Source organism: Portunus trituberculatus, chromosome 35, assembly GCF_017591435.1.
Source record: "Portunus trituberculatus isolate SZX2019 chromosome 35, ASM1759143v1, whole genome shotgun sequence".
Classification (NCBI taxonomy): Eukaryota; Metazoa; Arthropoda; class Malacostraca; order Decapoda; family Portunidae; genus Portunus; species Portunus trituberculatus.
In genome coordinates, this window is record NC_059289.1 from 9,146,347 (window position 1) to 9,173,938 (window position 27,592).

The window sequence follows — 27,592 nt, forward strand, 5'->3', positions numbered from 1 at the left end:
TGTTCGTATGGAGGTTTCCACAATATCAAATACGGGGTTCAACAATTGATCCTTACATTCTTTTAGCAACCTCCCTGATATGCCATCAGGCCCCATTGATTTATTATTATCCAAATTGCTTATAATTTTCCTTACATCTTCCTTAGTAACCATGATGTCCTGCATTTGCTTTATTTCCATAGGCCTTTCTCCTGTAAAATGCTCCTCCTTTGTAAACACTTTGCAAAATTGTCTTTCAAAATTTCAGCTATATCTCTAGCATCTTCATATACTTCTTCCCCATTTTTTACTTTTTCTATTGCCTCCCTTATATTTAGTTTTCCATTTATGAATTTGTAAAACATTTTAGGGTCACTATCACAGTTTTCCACCATCCTCTGTTCATATTCCTTTTGTACTGTTCTCCTTACTTCAACATATCTATTCCTTGCTGTTTTGTAAACTTCTCTTGATAATACATCACTGTTTTTCTTAAGTTTCTTCCATGCCTTTTCTTTGTTCTTTTTTTGCTTCTTCACAATTTCTATTAAACCACTGTTTATTATTTAAAGTCCTCTTTCTATGATATGGCACAAACTTTTTCACAGCAGAGTTATATAAATCCATAAATTTATTGTATTTCAATTGCATATCCCTTTCCTGGTATACCACGGACCAGTCAATTTCATTAAAGAACTCCCTTATATGGTTATAATTTACCCTAATGTAATTTAATTTTTCCTCCCTGCGTTCCACAATCTTATTCGTGCTTAATTCCGTATCCAGCTCAAAGCTTAGGACATCATGATTGCTTTTCCCCAAGGAACCTTCATGTTCAATTTCCTCTTTTAGAGAGATGCCCTTGGTAAATACCAAATCCAACCTTGCTGCAACTTCTTGTCCCCTGCACCTTGTTGGTGATCTCACCCACTGTGTCATCAAGTTATTTGTTGCTACCTTTAACCCCTTCAATACGATGATGCCTATGTAGGTGTCATGAAGCCCCAGTAGCATATATGGTGACGCCTACGTAGACGTCATATTTCTTTTCTGAGCTTTCTTCAGTTCAGTTGTCCCGTATAGTGTGTTGGATACCAACTACACACGCCATATGCTGTCCTTAAAATCCTAGTGCTCCTCCCACCATCCTTGTCTCCACCAATCACTAAAGATAAGCTACATCGTCCCCTTGTGTCTAAAATTACCCAATGGCATAGACTGTTCCCATCTCTCTCTCTCTCTCTCTCTCTCTCTCTCTCTCTCTCTCTCTCTCTCTCTCTCTCTCTCTCTCTCTCTCTCTCTCTCTCTCTCTCTCTCTCTCTCTCTTCTCTCTCATTTCCTCTATCTCCCTTTTCCTCCTCTTTCACACCTTGTAACACACACACACACACACACACACACACACACACACACACACACACACACACACACACACACACACACACACACACACACACACACACACACACACATGGAAAAATGGATAGGAAGATTTTGTATGTGGAATGAAAGAATGTCGAGGGCATGGGAAAAACTAAAATGGCCACTTATAGGAGAGATGTGAAAATATAGCTTCCCTCATAGAAGGGTGGAAGCATGGAATAGTTTAGACGTGGAAGTGGTCAACGCAAGGAATATTCATGATTTTAAGAAAAAGCTGGACATTAGTAGATATGGAGGGACAGTCGAGCATAGCTCTTTTCCGTATGTTACAATTAGGTAAATACAATTAGGTAAATACACACACACACACACACACACACACACACACACACACACACACACACACACACACACACACACACACACACACACACACACACACACACACACACACACACACACACATCAAAATATAAAACAAATTTTCTAATTCTCTCTCTCTCTCTCTCTCTCTCTCTCTCTCTCTCTCTCTCTCTCTCTCTCTCTCTCTCTCTCTCTCTCTCTTCTTTCCTTCCTCTTCCTCTCGAAGATAAGCTACATCGTCCCTTGTGTCTAAAATATTAGCAAATGTCACTCTCTCTCTCTCTCTCTCTCTCTCTCTCTCTCTCTCTCTCTCTCTCTCTCTCTCTCTCTCTCTCTCTCTCTCTCTCTCTCTCTCTCTCTCTCTCTCTAAGAGAGAAGCGTCCACTTTCCTCTTCGAAGGTGATATAGTGACTAAAAAATAGCAGCATAATACACAAAGACGACAAGTATGACAAGCTTGCATGAGTTTCCTGCGCTCAAGTGCGCAGCACTACCACCCGTATATCATATAGGCGGGCTTTTTTAACATCCGGCGCGAAGGGGTTAACAATTCCTCTGCCCACTCATCACCGTTCACCACTTCGTAGTCCTCCCACACTATTTCTTTACAATTAAAGTCCCCGACTATTGTCACTCTATCCTTCCTGATGAGTTCTTGCTTCATTCTGTCTAGTGTATATCTCATCACCATTTGATACTGTTCATATTCCCAAGCACTGGTTCTGGGTGGTATGTATACTGTTATAATATTAATGTCCCTCTTACCATCTGTTATAAGCATACTTATCATTTCCTCATTTTTCTTACTATAGTTCACCTCCTTCACTATCAGATCTTCCTTAGTAAGAACCATTATACCACCACCTCCTTTATTTTTTCTATCATTTCTCCATACTTTGTAGTGTTTTACAACAAACCAATCTAGCTTTATTTCGGGCCTTAGCTTTGTTTCCACCACACACATTATGTCCGGTTCATTATTTCTTAGGTAATCCATACATTCTAGCCTCTGAGACAGAAATGCATCTATATTCATGTAAGTTACTTGTATTCCATTCCTAGTCTCTTTCTTCCATGTAATGTCTATTCCGTCTGTTTTATCCACCACTTCTTTAGCCTCCCATTTCTCATCCTCCAAAAAAACTTGGTCTTTTCCTCCTCTGTTCTTTCGTCATTCCTCTCTCTCACTTCAGTTACAAGCTCTTTCATTTTCATTCGTTCATCCTGTGACATATTTCTTCTTATGTAAATTGTTTTGATTTCCTCAGAGTCCTTAAGTTTCCAAGCCCTCATCAGCAAGGCCTCAGCTGCCATCTGAGACTTTAATTTCAATTTTAATGGTCTATTCTTGCCTTCCTCAAAAGCTCCTAATCTCACACTTTCTTCTACCTCAGCATATAGGCCCTCTTCCTCTACTGAGATCTTATTCAGTAAAGACTTAATCCTGTCATTTTCCTTATCCCTCCTATCCTGCCAGTTCCTGTTAGTTTCCTCCCTCAATCCTGTTATGGTCACACATTTTTTCTTTTCAGCAATATCTCTCACCACATACTCATTTTCCTTTAGTGCCTTTACCATTTCACTCTGCATAATCACTTTATTTTCCTCTTCCTGCTTTTTCACTATCTCCCTAAAGGACCTTTGTACCTCCTGATGTTCATGGTTCACTTCTTTCATCCTGGCATCAATTAGGTTAAGGCATTCCTCCTTCCTCAAGTCCCCTTCGGATATTTTCTTCTCCATTTCTAGGAGTTTAGCCTTCATCTCTTCACATTGTTTCCTTAGTTGTTGGTTTTCTTTCTCCATTTCTACTTTTTCCCTCAATAGCTCTTTGTTCTCTATCGTTAACAAATAGATCTCTTTTTTGAAGGAATCGTTCTCTGCTATGACTCTATCCAGTTTTTCTGCTATGAATAAAATGTTTAGGAACTTACTTTCTAATGCCTGAATTCTTGCATCCATATCTAATTTCTCCAGTCCTCTTGGAGTAGTCACGAACCCTTCAAAGTCCCGGGCTTGTCGAGGCGTGGACGCCATGATTGTTATCGTCAGCTGATTACGGCCAAAACAATCACCGCCCACACTCTCGGCTCAGGGACCACTCTCCATATCCCGCTTGAAAATGGCCCACTTTCTACACTATGTGTCAGTAGGACATTAATAGGACATTAACACAGAGATATCCGGGCCCTGTAACACCATAGGTAGTTTCTCCTCTTCCCGTCCACAGCCAGAGACGAGCCGTCCTCTCTCGGCGACGGCGACAGTGTGTGTGTGTGTGTGTGTGTGTGTGTGTTGAGAGTCATGTTGTTAAGACATTTCTGTGGTTGGCTTCAGCCTGTTAACATGTACCTGAGGAATGAGATGCTGCAGCCATTCTGTGGTTTATAGTCATTCAGAACAATGATTGTATATCTTTTGTATTGACAAGAACTGTAATTTTTCTTAATTATGGAAAGTTTCCTGTCCTTAAAAGAATGCAGTACATATTCTACTCAATCTATCTTTCTTATAGAATGATATGCCTTATCTTCCTTTCTTTTTGTTTTTTTTTGCAGTTAGTAGAACATTTGAAGTCGGCTGCCTTCCCGTGGCACTCTCTGGCAGCATCATATCACCAGCTGACGGAAACTGCCTCTATGGAGGGATTTGTAGCCTTGGAGACCTTGACGGGACTGTCCCATGTGAGCCAGCAAGTAAATGCTTGTGTGGCCAGCCTGCGTAAAGTTCTGCCTCTCGTGGTCCACTGGTAAGCACATTTATTTGTCTTAGAAGAAAATCTAATTGGAATCTAGATAGGCAGTCATGGTATTAATGCAAGAGTTAACCAGTATTCTCAGTCATCCTTTTACTGGTAAATTCACAAACTCCTTACCTGTTGCTGTAGTTCCTCCTCTCTTTGACTCAAACTGCTTCATGAAAGAGGTTTCAAAATACTTATCTTCAACCTTTGTGTAACTATTTTCACTATATTTTGTGGCTACCTTTTGCTTAGGATTTGTGAGGGCAGCCAGGGTGTCGCCAATGCTGACCGGACCAGTGCGTCATGGAGTGCAGCATTCAGCAGGCTTGTGTCTTCATGGGGATCCCTCACCCCATATGTAGCTACCCTGGCCAATCAGAGTGAGTACTGAGCATGGAATGTATTGCACTTTGTAAGGGATTGTTGTGGCATGGAGCAGTAAAAGTCTGCCCTTCCACAGCCTTGATTTGAGAATGCTTATAACACACTTTTTTCCTCTACATGTCTTTCTAATTACACTTATGTAGAGGATACAAGAATTGTGTTGCCAATATCCTCAGATCATGTAGGGACTGCCACATGAAGACCTGATGTCTTATAGCAGCTTCCTTTACTGTATGTTTGTAATATTACAGGCACACCAAATTCCATCCTTCCCAAAAATGCACAAGGTCGCATTATATCCATGTTGAGTGACCGTCTCAGTAACTTCCATGCTGCCCTCAAAGGTGAGCTATCACTTCTAGTGCTGAGGGAACATTTCTTGGGAATGTTTATGTGAACAAAAGACTTACATATGGTGGTGTTCTAAGTTACTTTGTACCAAATGTGATATTTTGTATTTTCTTAAGAATCAAATATAGATAAGGTAGTATAAAATTCACATGAATTTCTGTGATGTAGAAGCTACAAGTGCATGCCAGAAGAAAGCAGAGAGTGAAAAGGAACTTTCCTTACTATCAAGTGATGCAAAGGTTGCCAGTGAGGAAATGGTGAGCGCCCTCACCTCTCTCACTTCTGTGACGGGCAAGGTTAGTGCACAGACTGTTTCAAAGTGATCACAGTTTTGTTATTTAGTCAGACAATACACATTGATCGGATTATTTTTATCTTTATCCTCTCTCCTCTTCCACCAGATGTCAAGTATCTTCAAGGAGCAGGTGGTGTCTTCCTGGAATAGAGCTGGCTCAACCCCAAGCACACCTTCCTCACCCTACCCAAGCATGCCTCATTCCCTCAGTAAATCAGGAACCCCCCTGTGTGGTGTGCAAGTAAGTAAGGAAACAATAATAAGTGCACTCCATCTTTCATCATCCTGCCTGTCCTCCTTACAGGTCTTTTGAAATAGTGAATGTACATAGTAAGGGTTAGGTATCCTCATTGCCTACTATACATGTACTGCTTTAGTTTTGTTACATAGTGATCCAGTCAGGTTAGTTGGCTGACGAAGTAGTTTAACCTGAGAGACAAGTTTTTCTAAGAATAGATCCTGTACAGGATGATGGAAGCTCAGCACTGTATGATAGCACCCTGGTGAGTCCATCAGACAGCACCACTCTTGGTGACACTGAAGTGTCTCTGATGAAGCAGCTGGCTCTGGCATCATCCAAGCTTACTCAGTTAGAGGCGGAGAGGGAACACTGGAGGCTAGAGCATCAGCTCTTACAATGTAAACATCAAAAAGAAGCAAAGGTGTGTATTTAGACTATTTATATTTATTGTACTAGTGTAAGGGAAGAATTTATTTTCAGTAGCTTGGTGCAAGTAAAAAATAACAATATTTTTGTGATTTTGACATTTTTTTATGTGACAAATATAAGCTGAGTATTATTGATTATCGTAATGAGAAATGCATATCTGCGAGTTAATTTCAATTTTAGAAATGATTTTCTATTATTAAACCAATTGTGTACATTACATTAATATCAGTTAAGAATGTCACATTAAACTGTCCTTTAATTAACGGATGCAGCGAGTACGAGAGCTTGAGAGCCAGCTGAAGGGGGAGTCAGTCTCTTCCAAGGAGGATGGAGGACACAAAGACCACTCTGCCTCTGTCACTTCTGCAATATCAGTGGTAAAGTTACACACACACACACACAAGTGGATCAAGTGAAAAAAGGTATGGGAAAGGCAGAAGTGCTAAAGATCAGAGCAGAAACTAATGAAGGAAAAAAGAGGCACTACATAGTGGTGTACGTACCACCTAAGACAAATGCATGGTCAGTACAGGAATATGAAGAAATGATAAGTGATACAGGAACATGTCTGGAAGAAATGTTGGGTGGCTGTGAACGAACTATAATGATGGGAGATTTTAATTGTAAAGAGGTGTGTTGGGAGGACTGGTCAATGGAAGGATCAGAGACAACATGGGAAATACACTATTGACACTGGCAATGGAAAATGTGTTAACTCAGTGGGTCAAAGAAGATACTAGGTTTGGAGGAGAGGGAGCATCGTCAAGACTGGACTTGGTCTTTAGTACAGAGCCAATGGTCATTGAGGAGATGAGGGTGGAGTGCCCTTTAGCAAAGAGTGATCATGCAGTTTTGGAGTTCAAGGTGATAGATGAAGAGAAATCTAGAAGAAATGAAGAATATAAAGTGGGAAGATGGAATTATGCCAAGACAGATTTTGGAAACCTAAAGAAATTCTTTCAAGAGACAAATTGGATGAAATTCAAGAGTGCTAAGGAGCAAATGAAAAGTGGAAGGAATTTATAAAAATATACAAAGAAGGTGAGAAAAATTTGTACCAATAAGACAACATAGAGAAGTTGGAAAGCAGGACTGGTTTAACGATAGATGTGAAAAGGCTAGAACAAGAAAAGAGGATGCATGGAAGAGGTGGAGAAGGAAAAGACGGATTAAGCAGTGGGAAAGTTACAAAAGAGCAAGAAATGAATATGTGTTGATTAGAAGAGAAGAAAGAAAGAAACAAGAAAAGGATATAATTGATAAATGTAAAGACCAACCAAGGCTTTTTACAGACATGTGAACAACAACATCAAAAATAGAGAAAGTATTGAAAGTTTAGAAGTAAATGGAGTATACAGTGAAGATCCCAGGGAAATGGCAGAGGCTATGAATGGATGCTTTCGGAAGGTATTCACAAAGGAGACTGCTTTTGACAAACCACTGGTAATGGAACAGAAAGGGATTATGAAGGAGTTTCAAGTAACTGTGGAGGAGATCAAGAACATGATGGGGAGTTTAGAAGTGAGAAAAGCTGTGGGACCTGATGGGGTATCAGGATGGATTTTAAGAGAATGCAGGGAGCAATTGGCAGAAAAAGTTTGTGAAGTAATTGATGCCTCATTAAGGGAAGGTGTAGTGCCCCAAGACTGGAAAAGAGCTAACATTGTCCCAATCTATAAATCAGGTAACAAGAGAGACCCATTGAACTATAGACCAGTGTCACTTACAAGTGTGGTAGCTAAGATGTGTGAGAGGGTGGTGAAGAATAGATGGACAGACTTCTTGGAGAAAAATGACATACTTTGTGAGTGTCAATTTGGTTTTAGAAAGGGCGTTCATGCACGACAAACCTGATATGTTACTATTCGAGGGTGATAGATGTAATACAGGAAAGAGATGGTTGGGCTGATGGAATATATCTGGATTTAAAAAAGGCCTTTGATAAGGTACCACACCAGAGACTGATCTGGAAACTTGAAATGGTAGGAGGAGTGCATGGCAGTTTACTAAAATGGATGGAAGACTTTTGGTAGGAAGAGAAATGAGAACAATAATTAAGGACAGACCATCAGAATGGGGATTGGTGGAGAGTGGAGTTCCACAGGGATCAGTGTTGGCACCAGTAATGTTCGCAGTCTACATAAATGACATGGTGGATGGGGTGTCCAGTTATGTGAGCCTATTTGCAGACGATGCAAAATTGTTAAGAAAAGTGAGATGTGACAAAGATTGCGAACTACTCCAGGAAGACTTGGACAGAATATGGAAATGGAGCTGTACATGGCAAATGGAGTTCAACACGACAAAATGCAAGAAAATAGAGTTTGGCAAGAGTGAAAGAAGAATCAGGAGTATGTACAAGATAGGAAATGAAGACATAAAACCAGTCATGAAGAAAAAGACCTTGGGGTGACAATTACCAATGACCTATCGCCAGAGAGACATATAAACAAAATAATTGGAGAAGTATTGAACTTATTGAGGAACATAAGAGTGGCGTCAGTATATCTAGATGAAGAAATGATGAAGAAAATAATTACTGCAATGATAAGACCGAGGCTTGAATATGCAACAATACAGTGGGCTCGAACTTAAAGAAACACATAAGGAAACTAGAGAAAGTACAGAGGGCTGCAACGAAAATGGTGCCTGACTTAAGAGATTTGACTTATGAAGACAGACTGAAAAGAATGCAACTTCCAACCCTGGAAAACAGAAGAGAAAGGGAGACCTGATAGCAATATACAGAGTGATGATTGGCATGGAAAAAATGGATAGGGAAGATCTGTGTATGTGGAATGGAAGAATGTCGAGAGGGCATGGAAAAAAACTAAAAATGGCCACTTATAGGAGAGATGTGAAAAAATATAGCTTCCCTCATAGAAGGGTGGAAGCATGGAATAGTTTAGACGTGGAAGTGGTCAACGCAAGGAATATTCATGATTTTAAGAAAAAGCTGGACATTAATAGATATGGAGACGGGACAACACGAGCATAGCTCTTTTCCCGTATGTTACAATTAGGTAAATACAATTAGGTAAATACACACGGAGTGCAGCTGTCGAGCAGAACGCACGCATCTGAGCAGCTCGCAGAGATTACTTCAAAAGGAGTTGGACTCAGGCCTAGACATATGTACAGGGAAAGAGGGAGCCATAGGTTCTCCTATCTCCAAATGAAATAAGTGTTAGATCACATATAGCTAAGGAATGAATAACGAGAGAGAGATGGAACCAAGTAGCGCTGCCAGGCACATGGCGGAATCAAAACATACGCCGAGTGAAAACCAACGCTTTATAGAAACCCCTATTGGTTTAAGAAAACTGACTGATGATACTATGGAAAAGGATTTCTCAGGTTTCCGGGATGGACAAGGTAATATGAGAAGGCATATTAATGTAGAAAGAGAATTAAGATACAGGCAACCCCCGCTTAACGAAGGGGTTATGTTCCTAAAAATCCTTTGTTAAGCAAATTTTCGTTAAGCGAACCAATTATAACAAGTTTAACCCCTGACTTGAGCTTCCATTGAGAGTAAACAAAGCGAGAGTGCATCATAGTACAGTAAAAGGTTTAAGTTAAACATTTAAGCAGTTTAATTTAAGACTAAGTCATTATAATGTACACTAATGTATGTATGTAAGTAACTTTATAATGTTGATGATCTTAAATTTATGAAGGGAGGGAGAGTGGAGCGGGAAATGCGCTAGCTGGCAATGTGTGGAATGTAAACAAAGGGCGCATCATTGTACTGCATACAAAATTTATGTACCACATTTTCACAAGGCTTCCATTTTATCCATTGCAGTCACGAGTTCAGGTGGTTCTTTTAGCTTGCAAGGAAGATATGATCTCACCAGCTTTCTTAATAGAGGTTGCTGACTTGAAAATGGTAGACAGTAGATAGAGTCAAGCTATGGTGGGAAGCAATGCTATTAGTTTTCTCTCTCTCGTGTCTGTGAATTATATCCAGATTCACTTCAAGAGTAAGAGACTTCCTGGTCTTCTTAGCAACGCTAGGTGACATTGCAGGGCGTTTTGGTGGCATGTAGAGCGAGGGAAGACAAGCTGCTGCTGACACTGTTATTGTTTTGAACTAGGGGAGTGAGTGGTGCGTGTTTTGTCCATGAGAGGCGCTGGTGTATTCAAAAGCCTGTCGGCTTGCGTGATACAACGGGGCTTTCAAACTTTTAAAAAATTACCTGGATAAAATTTCGTTAAAGCGAGTTTGGTGTTCGTTAAACAAGCAGATGGTAGTAAAAGGAAACCTTCATTGTAGCAAAATTTCATTGTGTGAACCTTCGTCAAGCGGGGTTTGCCTGTATATGAAGGAGGTGATGTCCAATCTCATGGACAGACAAGACTGGCTGCTAATGGAGAACACAGCCCTGAAAATGAGAGTAGCTGAATGGGAGGGCAGTGCAATAAACCAGGAATTGAAAGAGGAGATTCTGGAAATAAAGAAGCAAAATGACATTCTAAAAACCACATGCCAAAATTATGAAAGTGTTTGAAAGAGCTTGCAGGATGAAGTTCAGGACGGGATTACAGACAGGGCAGAAGGTGGTCTAGGTGATAACAAATTGAAAGAAGTAAGAAATGAATGGAAATAGGAGCAAGAAGAGGAAAAAGTCAAATTTTCAGAAGTGGTAAGGAGACAAATTCAGGAGAACACAAAAGTCGCTGTAATAGAAGTTATCAAGGAAAAGGAAGATTTGGCGCGGGATTCAGTGGACAAGAAAGAAAGCTTCATGATTTACGGGATGAGGGAAAAGAAAAATCCAAATAAATTCACAAGAGAACATGAAGAAAGGGAAATAGCCAAAACTGTTATCAAACAAGTACAAGACAGCACACAAGAATTTGACCAGGAGGTGGAGGAAGTGATTAGGCTGGGAAGGTACACTGAAGGGGGTAAGAGACCAATGAAGGTGAAAATGAGATCTCAAGTTGCTGTAGAGGAAATTATGGCTAGAAAAGGGAAGCTGCCCAATGATGTCAATCACAAGGAAATATGGATAAAAAGAGATATGAACTTAAAGGAAAGGGAAAAGGAGAAAGTGCTAAGAAGTGAAGCTAAGGAAAAAAAACAAGAAAAGGACAGAGATAGAGAAGAAGTTTTACTTGAGGGTTCTGGATATGAGTCTAAAGAAGTGATACCTAAGGAAAAAAGAGGAGGTTGTGGAGGAGGCAATAAATTAAGAGTGACTTATACTAACTTAGATGGGTTGTTGTCAAGCATATTGGAAGTTTGGGATTATTTGAAAGAGAAAAAGCCGGATGTAATGTGCATCATTGAAACAAAACTGAAAAAAGAGATCTATGTCAACTTTAAAGAGGAGGGATATAATGCCTGGAGGAGGGACGTGTGGAGGATGGGATGTACAATATGGTGAGGATAAAGTGGAAGTAATGGGAGTAACAATCAGAACAGAAGATTTGAAGAAAAGAAATATTATAGTTACATATGTTCCACCGAAGACTAATACATGGGGATCAGAAGAACATAAAGATATGCAAAGAGAGGTGATAAAGTGCCTAGATAACATGATAAGAAGAGATAGAAAAATACTCTTAGTTGGAGACTTTAACTGTAAAAAAATAAACTGGAGAGAGATGGAAGTAATGGATAATGCTGGGTAGTGGAGTGAGAAAGTGTTACAGTTGAGTATGGTTAATACAGTGGATCACTGGGTGGAGGAGTCAACAAGGTACATGGGGGAAGAAAACTAGAGTCCCCTCCAATGGGGAAAAGTGATTATGTGACATTAGAGATACAAATGCAGGAGAAGTTACAGAGAGGACTATAAAGGAGAGAGATTAAATTATGCAAGAGCGGATTTTGAAAAATTAAGGAGTTATTTTGCTGATATTCAGTGTAGTAATATTATGTGCAGGAAGACTGTACAAGAGAAATATGATATATTCTTACAGAAATACAATGAAGTAAAAAAGTTTATTCCTGTTTATAGAGTTCAGAAAAAAATACGTACTTGGTACAATGCTAGATGCTTACAAGCAAAATATGCAATGGATAAAGCGTGGAAGAAACTCTTAAAGCAGGGAAATGACTATAATACTCGGCAGTACAAAGATACTAGAAATGAATATGTTAGAGAAAGTTTGAGAAAGATGTAGTGGATAAAAGCAAGGATGAACCCAGATTTTTCTACAAGTTTATAAATGGCAAAACAAAGAATAAGGAAACAATTGAAAAAGTAATTAAAAAAAGGCAAGACATACCGAACAGAGAAGGAAACGTGTGAAATAATGAATGAGAGCTTCAAAATGATATTCACTGTAGAAGATGATTTCACAGGACCTAATAGGACATTGGATTGCCAAGGATTACGAGAGATTGCAGTGCAGAAAGAGGATATTGGAAGATTACTGGATAAGTTGGAAGTCAGGAAAGCAATGGGGCCAGATGGTGTATCAGGCTGGGTGTTAAAAAAATGTAAAGAACAATTACTGGATCCAATTTGGGAAATAATTAAAAGTTCAATAAATGAAGGGAAAGTTTCACTAGAGTGGAAGAGAGCCAACGTAATACCAATATTTAAAGGAGGAAAGGCAACTGAACCACTAAACTACAGACCAGTGTCACTTACAAGTGTCGTAGGGAAGTTATGTGAAATAATTTCTAGAAGAGGAGCAAGTCATATCGAACAGACAATTTGGGTTCAGGACAGGGCGGTCATGTGTATCAAACTTATGAAGCTTCTACTCGAGAGTTATTGCAGGACTTGAAAACAGAGATGGATGGATAGACACAGTATACCTCGATATTAAAAAGGCTTTTGATAAACCCACACAGAAGACTTCTTTGGAAACTAGGGTACATAGGAGGACTGCATGGAACCTTGCTTAAGTGGACAAGAGATTATTTGAAGGATAGGGAAATGAGAACTGTGATTAGAGATACATACTCATCTTGGGGTAAAGTAACTAGCGGAGTGCCACAGGGGTCAGTGTTAGCCCCCATTATGTTTCAAGTTTATGTAAACGACATTCACATTGGGATAAACAGTCATATAAATTTATTCGCTGATGATGCAAAGTTGCTAAAAGTTATCAAAACCAGAGAGGACTGTCTGCGTTGCAGGAAGATTTAAACAAGATCTATGAGTAGAGCAAGAAGTGGAAATTGGAGTTTAATGCCAAGGAATGCCACATAATGGAACTAGGAAAGAGTAAGAGAAGACCAGTATGGAACTATTTGATGGGAGAGGAGCAAATAATGAAGACTAAAGAGGAAAAAGATCTTGGAGTGATCATACAAGAAAATCTGAGCCCTGATAAACACATGAGCAAGATATTTGGACTATCATATAAGATGTTGACTAATGTAAGAGTGGCATTTCATTACATGGATAAAGATATGATGAAAAAAATCATCACAAGCATGATACACCCAAGGCTGGAATATGCAGCAGTGGTATGGTCTCCAAGCTCTAAAAAGGATATAAGAAAATTGGAAAGGATACAGAAGATTGCTACAAAGATGGTTCCGGAATTAAAGGACCTCACATATGAAGAACGACTGAAGGAAATGGTATTGCCAACCTTACAAGATAGAAGAGAACGCAGGGACCTAATAACAATGTATAAGATTGTAAATTATATTGAAAATATAGACAAAGAAGACCTGGTGCTGTTGATGAAAGAACATGGAAGGACAAGAGGACATGAAAAGAAGATCAGGATGAGGCAGTGTGTGAAGGATATTGGAAAATACAGTTTTCCACACAGAATGGTGGAAAAATGGAATGCATTGGATAGTGGAATTGTTACAGCACATAGTGTGCATAACTGTAAAGAAAAACTAGATAAATGGAGATATGGAGACAGGACACTATGAGCCCTGCTCGAACCCTGTACATTACAACTAGGTAAATACACACACACACACACACACACACACACACACACACACACACACTCACACTCAACAATGCCAGCTTCTCTGACTGTTTATATGAAATTTGATACATGAGATTTGAATTGTCCACTGCATGCATGGTTAATGTAATACGTGTACGTAGGCTGTGCACAGCATATGCTCTGCCAGGTTTCTTGATCTTATAACTGGCATTGTTCATCTAATACTTTCATTACTTCCCACTCTGTGTCTTAGTTCCATTCAAAGCTGTCACTCATAATTGTTATAAACATTGTAGTGATGTTGGTTACTGTCTCACTTCTTATTTCATGCATTTCTGAATGTAAGCTTTCCTTTCTTTGCTTCCTGCAGATAGGAGAGGTGCAGGGTTGTGATGGGGCACTTGATGAAAGGGAAAAAGATATCAGAAATCACTTCACCAATCGCTGCTCACACCTGTACATGCAGCTCACATCAGCCACAAGTCAAGCTGCTCTTTATCAGAATGAGGTATGTTTACTTTTAGTCTCTATGTGTTTTGTTAATGGGGAGAAGTGTACCAGTATATGGTGTGGGACCAGTTGTACTGTACCCAAATTCTTTGAGTGTAGCAGAGCCTAACAGGGCCAAAAGAGTGGACCAAGTGCATTGTCTAGGCTGATGAATGTGAGATTGCCAGCCTGATATATACAGTAATATTCCGCTTAACGAACGTTCATCTAACGAATTTCCGGTTTAATGTACTATATAAAGTTAGACCAAAAAGTCCGCATAACGTACAACCACATCCGTCTTAGCAAATTTTCTGGGTTTGAATTTGCCAGGTGAGGGACCAAACACGGCAGCTTCGCTGTGATTGGCTGGCTCCCTGCCTCTGTCTCTAGCGCCCCTGGAGCTGGATCCAAGATTCTTTAACAACGTCAGAGCAACCTCCTGCCGCGAAATGGCTTCCATGGAGGGACATTGACAAGGTTGCTCTGAGGTTGCTGGTAACACCACCTCTGGAGGTGGTGTTACTATCTTATATATGCATTTATGTTCACAAAACAACATTTCTATTAGCTTTTTACAAACCTTGCCCCCAAGAAAGGATTGTTTCGTAATGCATAAAGTGAAATCTTACATGGAATACCAAAAAATAAAGCAGAGATGAGATGAGCCACAGACGAAGCGGAGATTCACGGCGACTCGGCAGCTTCTTCTTCTTGTGACCCTTTTAGCTTGCGTGTTGTCTTTTACCACAATATTAAATTTATTGTTGCCTGCTATAATGGATATCATATCATAGTAGTCATATATGCTCATGCCATGAGGATAACCTCGACTCCGTGGCACTGAGTGATAGTGAATTACTAATGAAATACCGCGGTATTTCATTAGTAATTCACTATCACTCAGTGCCACGGAGTCGAGGTTATCCTCATGGCATGAGCATATATGACTACTATGATATGATATCCATTATAGCAGGCAATAGAGGAGTGGAAACATAAATTTAATATCGTGGTGAAAGACAACACGCAAGCTAAAAGGATCACAAGAAGAAGAAGTGGCCGAGTCGCCGTGAGTCTCCGCTTCGTCTGTGGCCGATCTAATCTCTGCTTTATTTTTTTATATTCCATGTAAGAATTCACTTTATGCATTACAAAACAATCCTTTCTTGGGGGTAAGGTTTGTAAAAAGCTAATAGAAAAATATATAATTTTTTTTTTAACTCATGTGGTATGTTGGGGACCAGCCCAGAACGCATCCCGCCCCCTATTTCCATTATTTCCTTTGGGAAAATTACGTCTGCTTAACTAATTTCCGCTCTACGAACAGCTGTGACATCCCTTATCCTGTTTGTTAAGCAGAGTATTCCTGTATATAGATAGGTAAATAGATAGATTTTCTTGTTGTTTTAAAGATTTTGGGTATTTTTTATTATTTTTTTATTTATTTATTTATTATTTTTTTTCCAAAGTACTAACAAGGAATTTTTTGTTGACTTAGTGTGAATCACTAATGAGACATCTAGCAGTAAGTAATGAGACCAAGACTGCCAGTGAACAGGAGATGGACAAGCACAGAGAAAGAGTCAATCATCTAAAGGAAGTCCTACAAACAACCTCTAGGTATGTCATACATTAATATATCTTTAAAAATTTTGAAAATGAGACAGTTGTGTAACCCTCCATGGGATTCTGTTCTTTTTATCTCTCAAATGAACAGGTAGGTATGTGTAAGGATTTTTCCCTTTTCTCATTATTACTTACCATATTTTACAGAAACTATGAGGAACAGATTTCTACAATGTCAGAGCATCTGGCTGATCTTAATGAAAAGCTAACTGCACAATCAGAATTGATAGAACATTTAAAGTTTGAAGCAAAGGTAAGACCACCATCCTTCTCATACCATCCATTGAAAATAATGATATGCAGCTTGAGACTACTGCTTTAATTAATGACTATTATTTCTTAATTTTCTTTCTTTTTTACAGAGTAAGAAGAGCAAGAAGTGATGAAAGTAATATAAAAATTGTGTTATTTTTGTTAAGATATTAGTTAGTATAGTTAGAACTGACCTCTTAACTTGTGTATATTGTTTTTACTACCATCACCATTGTCATCATCAGCAGCATTAGTATTTTCACAAGTTAATTATCTTCATTGTTCATCATTCATTATGTGCAGTATCAATCACACACTTTTGTGAGCAATTCCCACCAGTGAATAGATAGTAGCCAGCTAGTAGCACACCTCTCATGTAGATCACCTGTTGACATTCCTCAGTATTATCAGTGTTGTAACATTTCATCTATTGTTCATTGCTTTTGTTATTATCATTGATATAGAAACTGGCATGCCTGGATCACATTCAACAGGCTCCAAGTTTGGATCTTGGGATAGGAAATGAAATTTTTTTTCCTTCTTTCATAGTGTAGATTCTGTTCACTCAATAAGAAATAAGTGTGAGATGGAAGCCAAATGATAGATATTACTATTACTGCTATCATTATCATTTTTTTCTTTTTTTTTTTTTCGTGTGTGTGTGTGTGTGTGTTAAATTATTGTTCTATTCAAAGAGAATAATGCACCAGAGTCAAGTATATTAGTCAATTTGACAAATTTGATCATGAGTTTTGCTGTTGGTGATTTATGCTATTCTTTCTTCTCTCTCAAACTTGTGTATAATGCTATGATTTACTTTAATTGTAAAATTATATGCTACCTCCTCTTTTAGTTTAGTTCATTTACCATGCAGGACTTGAGGACACCTATTATTTAATAAGATTAAGTTTACCAAGTATAATTGAAGTGATGTATGTTATCTCTGAGTCTGTGCGATTCATTATCATTGGCATCATCATCCTCACCATCATGTACCTATATTATGCAGATTTGGAACTCCATACACATGTTGAATAAAGACTAAATAGCAAAGCAGGTAGCACTTGTATTTAGCTTTCCTTGCTTACTATACATATTTGAAAAAATTTGATTCAGTAACAGTGACAGGAGATAAGGAAATTTCTGTACACAGTGGACCCTGCGGCATCACATGGTTGTAATAACGCAGAAATGCATTAACACACTGAAATTTTAATAAAAATTTAATTGGAACAATGAATGAAAACTTGAATATTGCATATAGGTGAGTATTTCCAGTCAGCCAGGTTTGGTGGCTTTTACATGCCGCCGTGGTACAGTGGAACCATGCGTGCTTTGGGGTCCGAGGGGTCTCCAAGCGCACGGGTTCGAATCCTGTCCACGGTCCGAGTGTAGGTTGGGCTTCCTCACTCGGGGCAACGGTTTCCTAGCGGGTGGGCTTTGAGATAGGAGGTACCCCAAAAGGTATCCCCTTTAGCCCATAAATTCCCGTGAAAACCCCACAACGTATAACGTATAAATAAAATCAAGAATAACATTTTGTTATTCTTTTTATTTTGTCTTCTATCAACCTCTCCATCAGCCATGGATTGTGAGGATAAGACAAGGAGCACACGCTGGGTTTGAGCATCTGATGGGCAGCTAGTATGTAGTGTGCGTTCCGAATTTAGGTAAAAATGGCACAGGTAAAAATGGCTCAGGTAAAAATGGCACAGTAAAAATGGCACAGGTAAAAATGACACAGGTAAAAATGGCACTATGTAAAAAGTAGGAAAAAATGGCACAGCTATAAAAGTTTTATTGAGGTAAAGGTCATTTAGAAACATTGAATGTTCAAACACAAGAACAATTTTTTTTACGTCAAACCTTAAAACAATGAAGCTTAAAATTTTATGTTGTTAAACTTTAAAAAAATAAAAGCTCAGAATCTTATGTTGTGACCAAGTCCACGCAACACTTGATCAAGGTTTTTTCTTCCTTCTATGTAATCTTTGCACAGATTTTTGAGACGTTGTTGTAGATCAACATATATCTTTTTTGTTTCACCAACTGAGTCCTTTGCAATAACTGCACTCACAGCTGCCTCTTCCTGTTGGATCACCCGTATAAGTTTCCAAATAAACGGGTGCTGGTAGCCAACAAGATGGTAAAAATTGTTGTTCCATCCTTCTCATAGGTTGTTGGTCCCGGGACAGTCATTCAAGGTAGCTTCATGTATGTTCCAAAGTTCAGGAGGAAATCTTGGTGGAATACGCCACTGCTGGTGGCGTCTTCTTTGAACATATGTACCAGAAACATATGTTTGGTCAAAGTACTCTAACAGGGGAGCTGCCTCTTCAGTACATCTATCCTTCAGTAGCTGTATTCCTGCTGTAACATCTTCAACTGGTAGAAATGCCAGTGAGTCTATCTGTCCACAGAACTGACGAAAATCCTCACTGTCTTTGTAGTGAGTGGTCAGACCAAGGTCCTGTATTTTTCGCCAGGTACTTTGAGTTAGGTGATAGAAGCAGCCTTGTGTGTTTGTTCTGGCCCAAAAATATTGCTAATGGCTTGGATGACCACCTTCTCAAAGTCAACAATTATGGTTGTTGGGTCTGGGTAGAGTTCAATCTCATGACAGTGATCCATCACTGCTTGTAAGAATGTTTCATAGGTATGTTGTGTTTTGTTCTGCAGGCAAGCAAAAATAGTAGAAACTGCAGTATTTCCAATTGGAACCCTTATGACATAAAGCTATAGAAAGCCTTGTGGAGGCATTGCATAGTTGCCATCCATCAGCCATGTATCAGCCGAAGCAAGTAGACTCAACAATTCATCAGAACCAAAAGCAATGATACGGATCTCAGTGTCTGGGCCATTGTCGAAAAACAGGTAAGGCTTTGGTTCTGGAGCTGCAGTAGTTGTCCATTCCCCAGTAAGTTTCAGATTCTTAAGGCTTTCTGGTGCTGGTGGATAGTTTTGATCTTTGGTTGTGCAGAGTTCTCTTTATGATAAGTCATGCAGGTTATTGTTGTAAATCTGGCTAGGTTTATCTTCTGTTTCAGCTGCTTTTCTCTTCATGTTCGTAATACATTTTGTTGCTGAGATGGCTGCATGATCAGGAGCGTGGTTGTGTTCATTTGCTGGTACAGGATCAGTCATATTAAGGCTAGTGGTCATGGTGCCTTTACAAAAAGATGTTCTCTTAACACATCTCCATCTCATAGTAGTTGATCTTGTAATCTGTTTTGTGTACATATATCCTTGGAAGCAGATCTTCTCTTTTCCTTTATTGCTCTGTATAACTTTCATGATTAAAAATTTGGTAGAGCCACTGAGATCTGAGATGTGTTCTTGACTGCTTCTACAACTTGTCTGTGGCTGTGTAGTGTGAAATACATAAAGTAAACAATGAACTTGCTTCGAGACAAATTCGTGAAACACTAATGCTTCGAGTTAAACTCACTAAAGAATTCAAGAAATAAACAATGAGCCTGCTTCGAGACAAATTCATGAAACACTAATGCTTTGAGTTTCGAAACATGGTTTGAGTTAAACTCACTAACTCAAGAATTCAAGAAACTCAAGAAACATACATATTTTCTCAAAATTCTGACCAGTTATAATTTTGTGCCATTTTTTCCTATTTTTTACATTGTGGCATTTTTACCTGTGCCATTTTTACCAGTGACATTTTTACCTGAGCCATTTTTACCTATGCCATTTTTACCGTTCACCGTGCGTTCCATGAGACATTACCCTCCCATCCCCCTGCATCCTCCTTCAATATCCCCCATCCAATTTTTCACTTGGGACAGTCATTCAGAGATGCAGTAAAAATTATTTGTAGAAGAAAGTAAGTTTGAAGTAGGCAAGAAGAGATGCCATAGAGCCATGTGAGAGATTTGTTTTATCAACATTGTTCCCTCCTCCATAGGGAGTATGTGTGTCACCTGTGAGCTTTGTAAGTCATGAGTTATGTCATAACCCTGTTATGGTGCACTGCAGAAACATCAGTAATCTTTCAGAAGCTTCTGGAGCATGTTTTGGAATGCAAACTGCCGTTAGATGTAAGAGCTACTGAAAAAAAATCACATCACCATGCTACGTTGTAATGTAAGCAGATGAAAAACAAGTGACCAAAATTCATATCATTTGGTTAAGATATGTGAATCATGGGTTCTTAATGCAATTGAGACGTGAAATATCAAGATGAGATTGATCAAGATTCATGACTTTATTTTAGTGTAAATGTGGTCTTGATTATTATTTTTTTATTTATTTATTTATTTTTTTTTTTTTTTTTTTTTTTAGAATAACTATTATTTTCTACTTTTCTGCAAGCAATTTATTTTTCCCATACATTATTTATTTGCAATTATGCATATTTGCAATAACCAACACTACACTGGAATGAACTATGTCCATTGTCGCAGATCCCACTGTACTATTTTTTTTTTTTTTTCAGTCTTTACTGTCACTATGGAAAGGAAACATGATTACAAAATTGACCACGAATTTAACTATTGGCTGTGTGTTTTGATAATCATATAAGTTTTGTTTTTTTGGTCAGAGCAGTGATTAATTCTTAGAATGTACATGAAAGAAGCCTTAACTGAAATATCATTGTTGTTTTTACTTAAATAAATACACATATGTATATGTTTATATTCACAGTTAATTTACGAGTTACAAATATGTACAGTAATGTATTTCCAGATAACATTTTATTATTGATACAATTACTCTGGAGATTGAATTTAGATAATATTAAAATAAACTATTAATAATACTTACAGTGCAATATCTATCTTTTCACCCAAACCAAGTGTGGTGATCTGTTTTGAAACTTGTCTAATGTTTCCCTGTAGTGGGAGATCCTCACCTTATTACCCACACTTAGTGAAAAAATAAGAGAATAACCAAGTGAGTGAGTTAGCAATTTTCTCTAAGTATATCTATTATCACAATGATCCAAAACATGGCTGTGTTTGTGTTATCACCATTTCAAAGGGATAATATATATATATATATATATATATATATATATATATATATATATATATATATATATATATATATATATATATATATATATATATATATATATATATATATATATATATATATATATATATATATATATATATATATATCAGCCTGCGTAGATTTTCTTGACCTAATCAATTTACTGTGGTTTTCTGCCAATTTTTATTTTCAACACATACATACATTACAGATTCTGTAGTTAACCTTATGAAATAATATACTATTTCATGTTTATAGAAAATCTATCCCCCTTTGCATAGAAGGCTAAATATAAAAATATCTAAACGTATATATAGAATATAATAATGTATATACATATCTGACCTACAATCTACAATTTTATAGCAAAGGAGGCTCCACATGAACAACCTCCTTCAGCCTGAGGGTTATTGGTGACCCTGAATGCTGCTCGTATCAGCTCCGTGTGGTAATCTATAGTAGAACCTCGTACAAAGTCAAGTGATGTTTCATCAATCACTACCCGCACTCCGTCTTGTTCAAAGATTCTGGAAAAAAATATGTGATCATATTATTCTTTAGGAAATTCTTGCATGCTTCTAAATTATATTAATTAGGTACTTAATGTATATTGGTTAGATATACACTATAAGTCAGGTCAGTCTAAACTGATCCCACTCACCAGTCATTACATAGAAAACATGCCTTGATTTATACTTCAACAGTGATGTAAAACAAAAGTTGGAATGATTTTGGAAATATACCAATTTGTATAGAAACAAAGGGAGAGAAAAAAGGATAGAGACAGAGGGTAAGGAGATGTAGCAGTGTTGCAGAGAGAATGTAAACCCGTGATCTTTGACCTGAACAGTCATAGATCCAAGTATAAGGCAGTTACTCTAATAAATAGTAAGGTGGCAACAATCTGATGAACATCTTACCTATCATCATCCTGCACCACAGTGTCCAGGTCAAATTTATACTGAAATCCTGAGCAGCCACCTCCCTCAACAATCACTCTCAGAAAGGACTGGTCGTCGTTCTGGATTATTTCTTTCAGTCTGGTCACACATGATGAACTGATAATGAGATCCTGTGAGGGATTTGTATTTTTTGCATTTTGAACTTGTGATGATGAAGAGGAGTTTGTCTGTCTTACTGGGCCAGATGATAATGTGAGTAAGCAGCCAGGTCTTGAAACTGGAACCCTGGAATGAAGGTGGGAAAACGACTACTACTACTGCTACTACTACTATGGTAAATCTTACCAATCTTATGTAATTTATTGCTTCCTCCCTCTAAGTCAAACAAGCTTGGGGACCTGATGGGTAAGTGGAATTTTGCCCTCCTCCAATCCTTGGTATTATTTTACTCATACACCAACAGCAACATGGCTTTTGTTACCCTTCTCATCTTGAAGAGCTTTTCATTCTGAGTAATTTGAACCCATACATACATACCCGTAGCAAATTGTTTATAACGCTGATTAAAATGTTAAAAATTTGTTCACTTTTAGAGGAGAGCAAGCGACACCCATCCATGTGATAGGCTGATGGGCACTGAGGAATGCTGTTATGTGTGTTCATTCGTGTGTGTGTGTGTGTGTGTGTATATGTGTATTTACCTATTTGTGTATTACAGGGCCCGAGCTTAGCTCTCTGTGTCCTGTCTCCTTGTCCATTCCTGTCATATCTCTCTTTCATCTGATTGACACACACCGCGTCAACGACATCACTGCTCAGTTTATTCCACTTATCAATGCCCCGATGTGGGAAACTGTATTTTCTCATGTCATTTAGACAGATGTCTTTTATTAGCTTTTTTCCATGTCCTCGGAGATGATTACTTGTGGTGTGTGTGTGTGTGTGTGTGTGTGTGTGTGTATTGTCACATTATTTGCACACTTGTGAAATGAATGGCAACAATTAGTTCTTTTGTTTGGCCATGCAGCCAGTGACCAATAAAAATAATATATAATGAATCTGGCTAACCAGAGCAATTTGTGAAGAGAAGCAACTCTATTTGAATTCAGTCTATGGAAGATGTCTGAATGGGCAGGGTGTCACCTCGATCATATCCATTATATCGACAGATTTTACAAAAGAAAATAAAGTAAGGACTTTATATTAATTTCTTAATGTTGCCAGTCAAGTTGGGGCCGCCGTGGTGCAGTGGGACCGTGCGCGCTTTGTGGGCTCCAGGGTTCTCAAGCGCACAGGTTCGAATCCTGGCCACGGTCTGAGGTTAGGAAGGGCATCCATTCGGGGTAACGGTTCCCAAATGCCAAAACCAAAGTCCTCCTGACTCCTCTGTCAGGAGGCACCGTCCTAGCCCTAATGTAATAGGAGAACCGGACGTAAAACCGAAAAAAAAAAAAAAAATTTGCCAGTCAAGTTAGGTTAGTTTGCTTTGGTTAGATCCGTTTAATTGTGCTACACAGTTAATTTTGTTTTGAGGAAGATGTATCAGTGGCACGTGTCACCTCAACTAGGTTATGTTAGCTACGTTACCTTAGATTAGGTTTAGGTTAGGTTAGTGCAGATTCATTCAAAACAGGTCAAAATGTACCAGAAAAAAAATGCTTCGTTTTACCAAAAAGTCATGTTTCCATAAGAGATGAGGGGATGGGTAAAAAACTATGGATTTGCAACAGAAACAAAGTGCATATTCATTCAAAACAGGTCAAAATCTACTAGAAAAAAAGTTTCATCTAGAAGTGAGCTGCTGGTGTAACTGTAAAAAAATTACCAAATCATTTCCTTGTTATTCTTCGATTAGTCTACTAAAAAGGAAGCCAGATAGGTTCCTAATTAGTTACATTAACTAGTTTAAAAAGTTAAGACAAAAGTGGCAGTACATCGAAAGCGAGTATTTCCTGTTAGTTGACTTAAGCAATGTTTTTATTCTTAAACATTAAATTTCCCAAATGTCGCATATTTTGTCCTTCCTCTTTCCCCCAAGCTTGCTTGTCCTGGAGGGGCGATAATAGACTACACGGAGCGGTTGTCATTCCGAAGATTTAGCTACGTAGTAATAAAAGTAGTAGCAATAATAGTAGTATACATTACGACTTTTCTTTACAACTGCTTCGCCTAAGATACCAATAAATCCAACCTTTCATCCGTTATAATATATAGTAGTAGAGCACACACTCCTCTCAACCTCGTAAGTGACGTGACCGATCAGCTGATTGTGATCGAGGTAACATCATATATATATATATATATATATATATATATATATATATATATATATATATATATATATATATATATATATATATTCAACTTAGGGTGCCTGAGTGTATTAATAATTCTCACCTGGACCTGAAAATGGCAGTCTGCTGGGCATGATGTAAGAGTCTAGCGCAGACCCTTGCGGCATACATCCCTCCCATTTCCTCACTCTGAAACAACAAATACAGTCCCGCCAACATTTATTTCTTTAGGTTTCGTATACATTCATACAACAGTGTCCGTTCAGATAGGATTGCTACTCGTTTAGATCTCAGGTCAGTCTTAAGGAACTTTAGATAATGTTAGGCGTAAAGTAAAATTTTTCTGCGAGTTTTGTCCATTCCCGACAGAGTGTGCCATGGTCTTACTACTGGGCAGATGAGATGACTTTCTCCCACAAGGCACAAGTCAGTGTGTGTGTGTGTGTGTGTATATAGTGGAGGCTGAGCCGCGGCGCCGGTGTGTTGCAGGGACGGCCAATCGATCCCGTCTCGGAAAGTGCCACCGCCGCCGCGCTGCCTTTAAATTTGCCTTGTGCTGAGTCACAATATATAAGTTCCTCGTTACAATATATGAATAACTCACATTTAATCTCAAATTTATAATATTTTGTTTCATTCTTTTCTGACGCTTCTATTATAAATATATTCCAAAGGAAGTGTAATATATTATTATATTGGTATCTTTCAAGTGATCCATGAAACTACTTTCTCTTCTGATAGCACTTCAGTCACAGTATATCGATGCACAATCCACAGAGTTCTTGAAGCGGAATCTAAACCATGTAGACAACTTAGGGCTTAAAAGAAAGGAAGAGTTGACATGCCCGCGGCTGGCGAGTAGTGCTCTATCCGCGACACAGACGAGGCCAGTAGGCAAGGTAGACCACCAAGCAAGGCAGATTAGCCAGGCAAGGCAGCAGATAAATGCCATATAAGGGAAGCAACCTCCTTTATCTGAGCCATGTCTCAAGGAGATGACATAATAAACTTGTAGCCGAAATAAGTATAGCTAATTTCAGGGTCTATCCGCGAGACAAGCCAGGAAGCAAGGTAAAAACCATAAACAAAAGCATCCTCCCTTATATGATTCACGTCTCAAGGAGGAGCTAACATAGTAATTCCGTAATTTCAATTTAAAACCTAGCTGATAACAGAGAGGCATTTTGAAAATATTGAAGCGTCTCCTACGAAATCCTTGGTGTAACTTTCCTTGCATAGGAAACCATAGCAGAGGCCCGCCCCCCACCCCGTTTTTTTTTTTTATGCAAAGGAAAGTTTACAAGGGCATACTGACTTTCCCTCCTTAGCATTATATGTAGTCTAAATAAGAAATGCAATATGTCTTCTTGAAAACATCAAAATTATGCTGAATGAATATATCGCATCCGTCTTTCTTTCCTTCTTATCACCGCAATCACGTTGGCGAAGGCTTTGCATAGTAATATAATTAAAGCTAAAGACAGAAATAGACTGCTTCTGCCTATGTGATCTCTAAAACTTTTGATTGGGACAGGGTAAATTTAGCATTATTTAATGCCTCAAAAATTTAATTCCTCTATTCCTTGACACAACCTTCTAGACAAATATCACTTTTTTCTTGACACTCAACTGTTCCCCTCCTATATACACTAAATATCCTTGGTTTGTTCTTTACTTTTAATCTAAACTGGAAACTTATTATCTCATCTCTAGCCAAAACTAGTTTCTATGAAGTCAGGCATTCTAGATCGTCTCCGCCAGTTTTTGTAACTCTCTCCCGAACTGCCAACTCTATACAAGAGCCTTATTCTCTCATGTATGGAATATTCTTCACATGTATGAGGGAGTTTCATTAATACAGCTCTTTTAGAAAGAGTGGAATCACGAAGCTTAAAATTTGTCTTAACTTCTTTCCTTTGACCGACTGTCTTCAGCCTCTTTCTCACCGACGTAATGTTACATCTCTTGCTATTTTCTACCGTTATTTTCATGCCAACTGCTCTTCTGATCTTGCTAACTGCATTCCTCCCCTCCTCTCGCAGCCTCACTACACAAAACTTTTTTTACCCTCATCCTTATTCTGTCCAGCTCTCTAACGCAGGAACAACCATGTACTCTCAATTATTCACTTTTTTTTCTGGTAAACTCTGAAACTCCCTACCTGCTGCCGTATTCCAGCTTCCCTACGATCTGAACTGAACTCATTTAAGAGGAATGTTTCAATGCATTTACACCATTCTTTTGGCTAGCTCTTTTGACCCCGTTCGAGGACCAGCATCTCAGTGGGTTTTTATTATTATTTATTTTTTATTGCAGTTGAAATTGATAAATCCATTCATGATATGTTACCATAGATAACTGCCAAGCTATTTTCAATTTTTATTGTCAGTGGGTATATTCATCCACCCAGTGAGATAGTTTAGTGGACTGATCCAGGTAGTTTACAAGGCCGTCAGGTATAAAGACATGAAGCATGGATCTTATAAGTTTTCTTATATATATATATATATATATATATATATATATATATATATATATATATATATATATATATATATATATATATATGTGTGTGTGTGTGTGTGTGTGTGTGTGTGTGTGTGTGTGTGTGTGTGTGTGTATATATATATATATATATATATATATATATATATATATATATATATATATATATATATATATATATATATATATATATATATATATATATATATATATATATATATATATATATATATATATATATATATATATGTCGTGAATATTCTTTGTCTCGTGCCATTCTCCATCATTTCTTTTGATCTCTTTATCTGATATACTGTACATGTATCGCTGTCACTCTCCGTATATTATGTTTCGGTTACAAATGGAGTACTACAGTTACTGTAATTATCTTACATATGTGATAAATTCATATTTCCTCTGAAGTTACATTCTACAAGTTATTACTATTATCATGTATAT

At 38.1% G+C, this 27,592-nt stretch overlaps 2 protein-coding genes across 4 annotated transcripts in view; one reads left to right on the forward strand and one right to left on the reverse strand.

Moving 5' to 3' along the window:
- LOC123513119 (protein phosphatase 1 regulatory subunit 21-like) overlaps nt 1–17,482 on the forward strand; it is a 28,586-nt gene extending 11,104 nt beyond the window's left edge. For both annotated transcript variants that reach the window (XM_045269999.1, XM_045269998.1), the window contains 11 exons: nt 4,284–4,474; nt 4,721–4,848; nt 5,104–5,196; nt 5,372–5,499; nt 5,605–5,739; nt 5,966–6,160; nt 6,441–6,545; nt 14,423–14,560; nt 16,043–16,164; nt 16,318–16,423; nt 16,533–17,482. In XM_045269999.1, coding sequence (XP_045125934.1) covers nt 4,284–4,474; nt 4,721–4,848; nt 5,104–5,196; nt 5,372–5,499; nt 5,605–5,739; nt 5,966–6,160; nt 6,441–6,545; nt 14,423–14,560; nt 16,043–16,164; nt 16,318–16,423; nt 16,533–16,553 — 1,362 coding nt within the window. In that variant the 3' untranslated portion in view covers nt 16,554–17,482. The remainder of the gene's footprint in view (nt 1–4,283; nt 4,475–4,720; nt 4,849–5,103; nt 5,197–5,371; nt 5,500–5,604; nt 5,740–5,965; nt 6,161–6,440; nt 6,546–14,422; nt 14,561–16,042; nt 16,165–16,317; nt 16,424–16,532) is intronic.
- Nucleotides 17,483–21,056: 3,574 nt separating this feature from the next.
- Nucleotides 21,057–25,150, reverse strand: LOC123513128 (iron-sulfur cluster assembly 2 homolog, mitochondrial-like). 2 transcript variants are annotated; one of them, XM_045270020.1, is made up of 4 exons: nt 25,016–25,150; nt 24,732–24,817; nt 22,353–22,619; nt 21,057–21,959 (listed from the first exon to the last, which is right to left on the reverse strand). In XM_045270020.1, exons 2-4 carry the CDS (start codon nt 24,806–24,808, stop codon nt 21,785–21,787), a joined length of 519 nt encoding a protein of 172 aa, XP_045125955.1. In that variant the 5' UTR covers nt 24,809–24,817; nt 25,016–25,150; the 3' UTR covers nt 21,057–21,784. The 2 variants fall into 2 exon arrangements, with proteins under 2 accessions (XP_045125955.1, XP_045125956.1); XM_045270021.1 differs by having other exon boundaries at nt 24,732–25,068.
- Nucleotides 25,151–27,592: the final 2,442 nt, after the last annotated feature.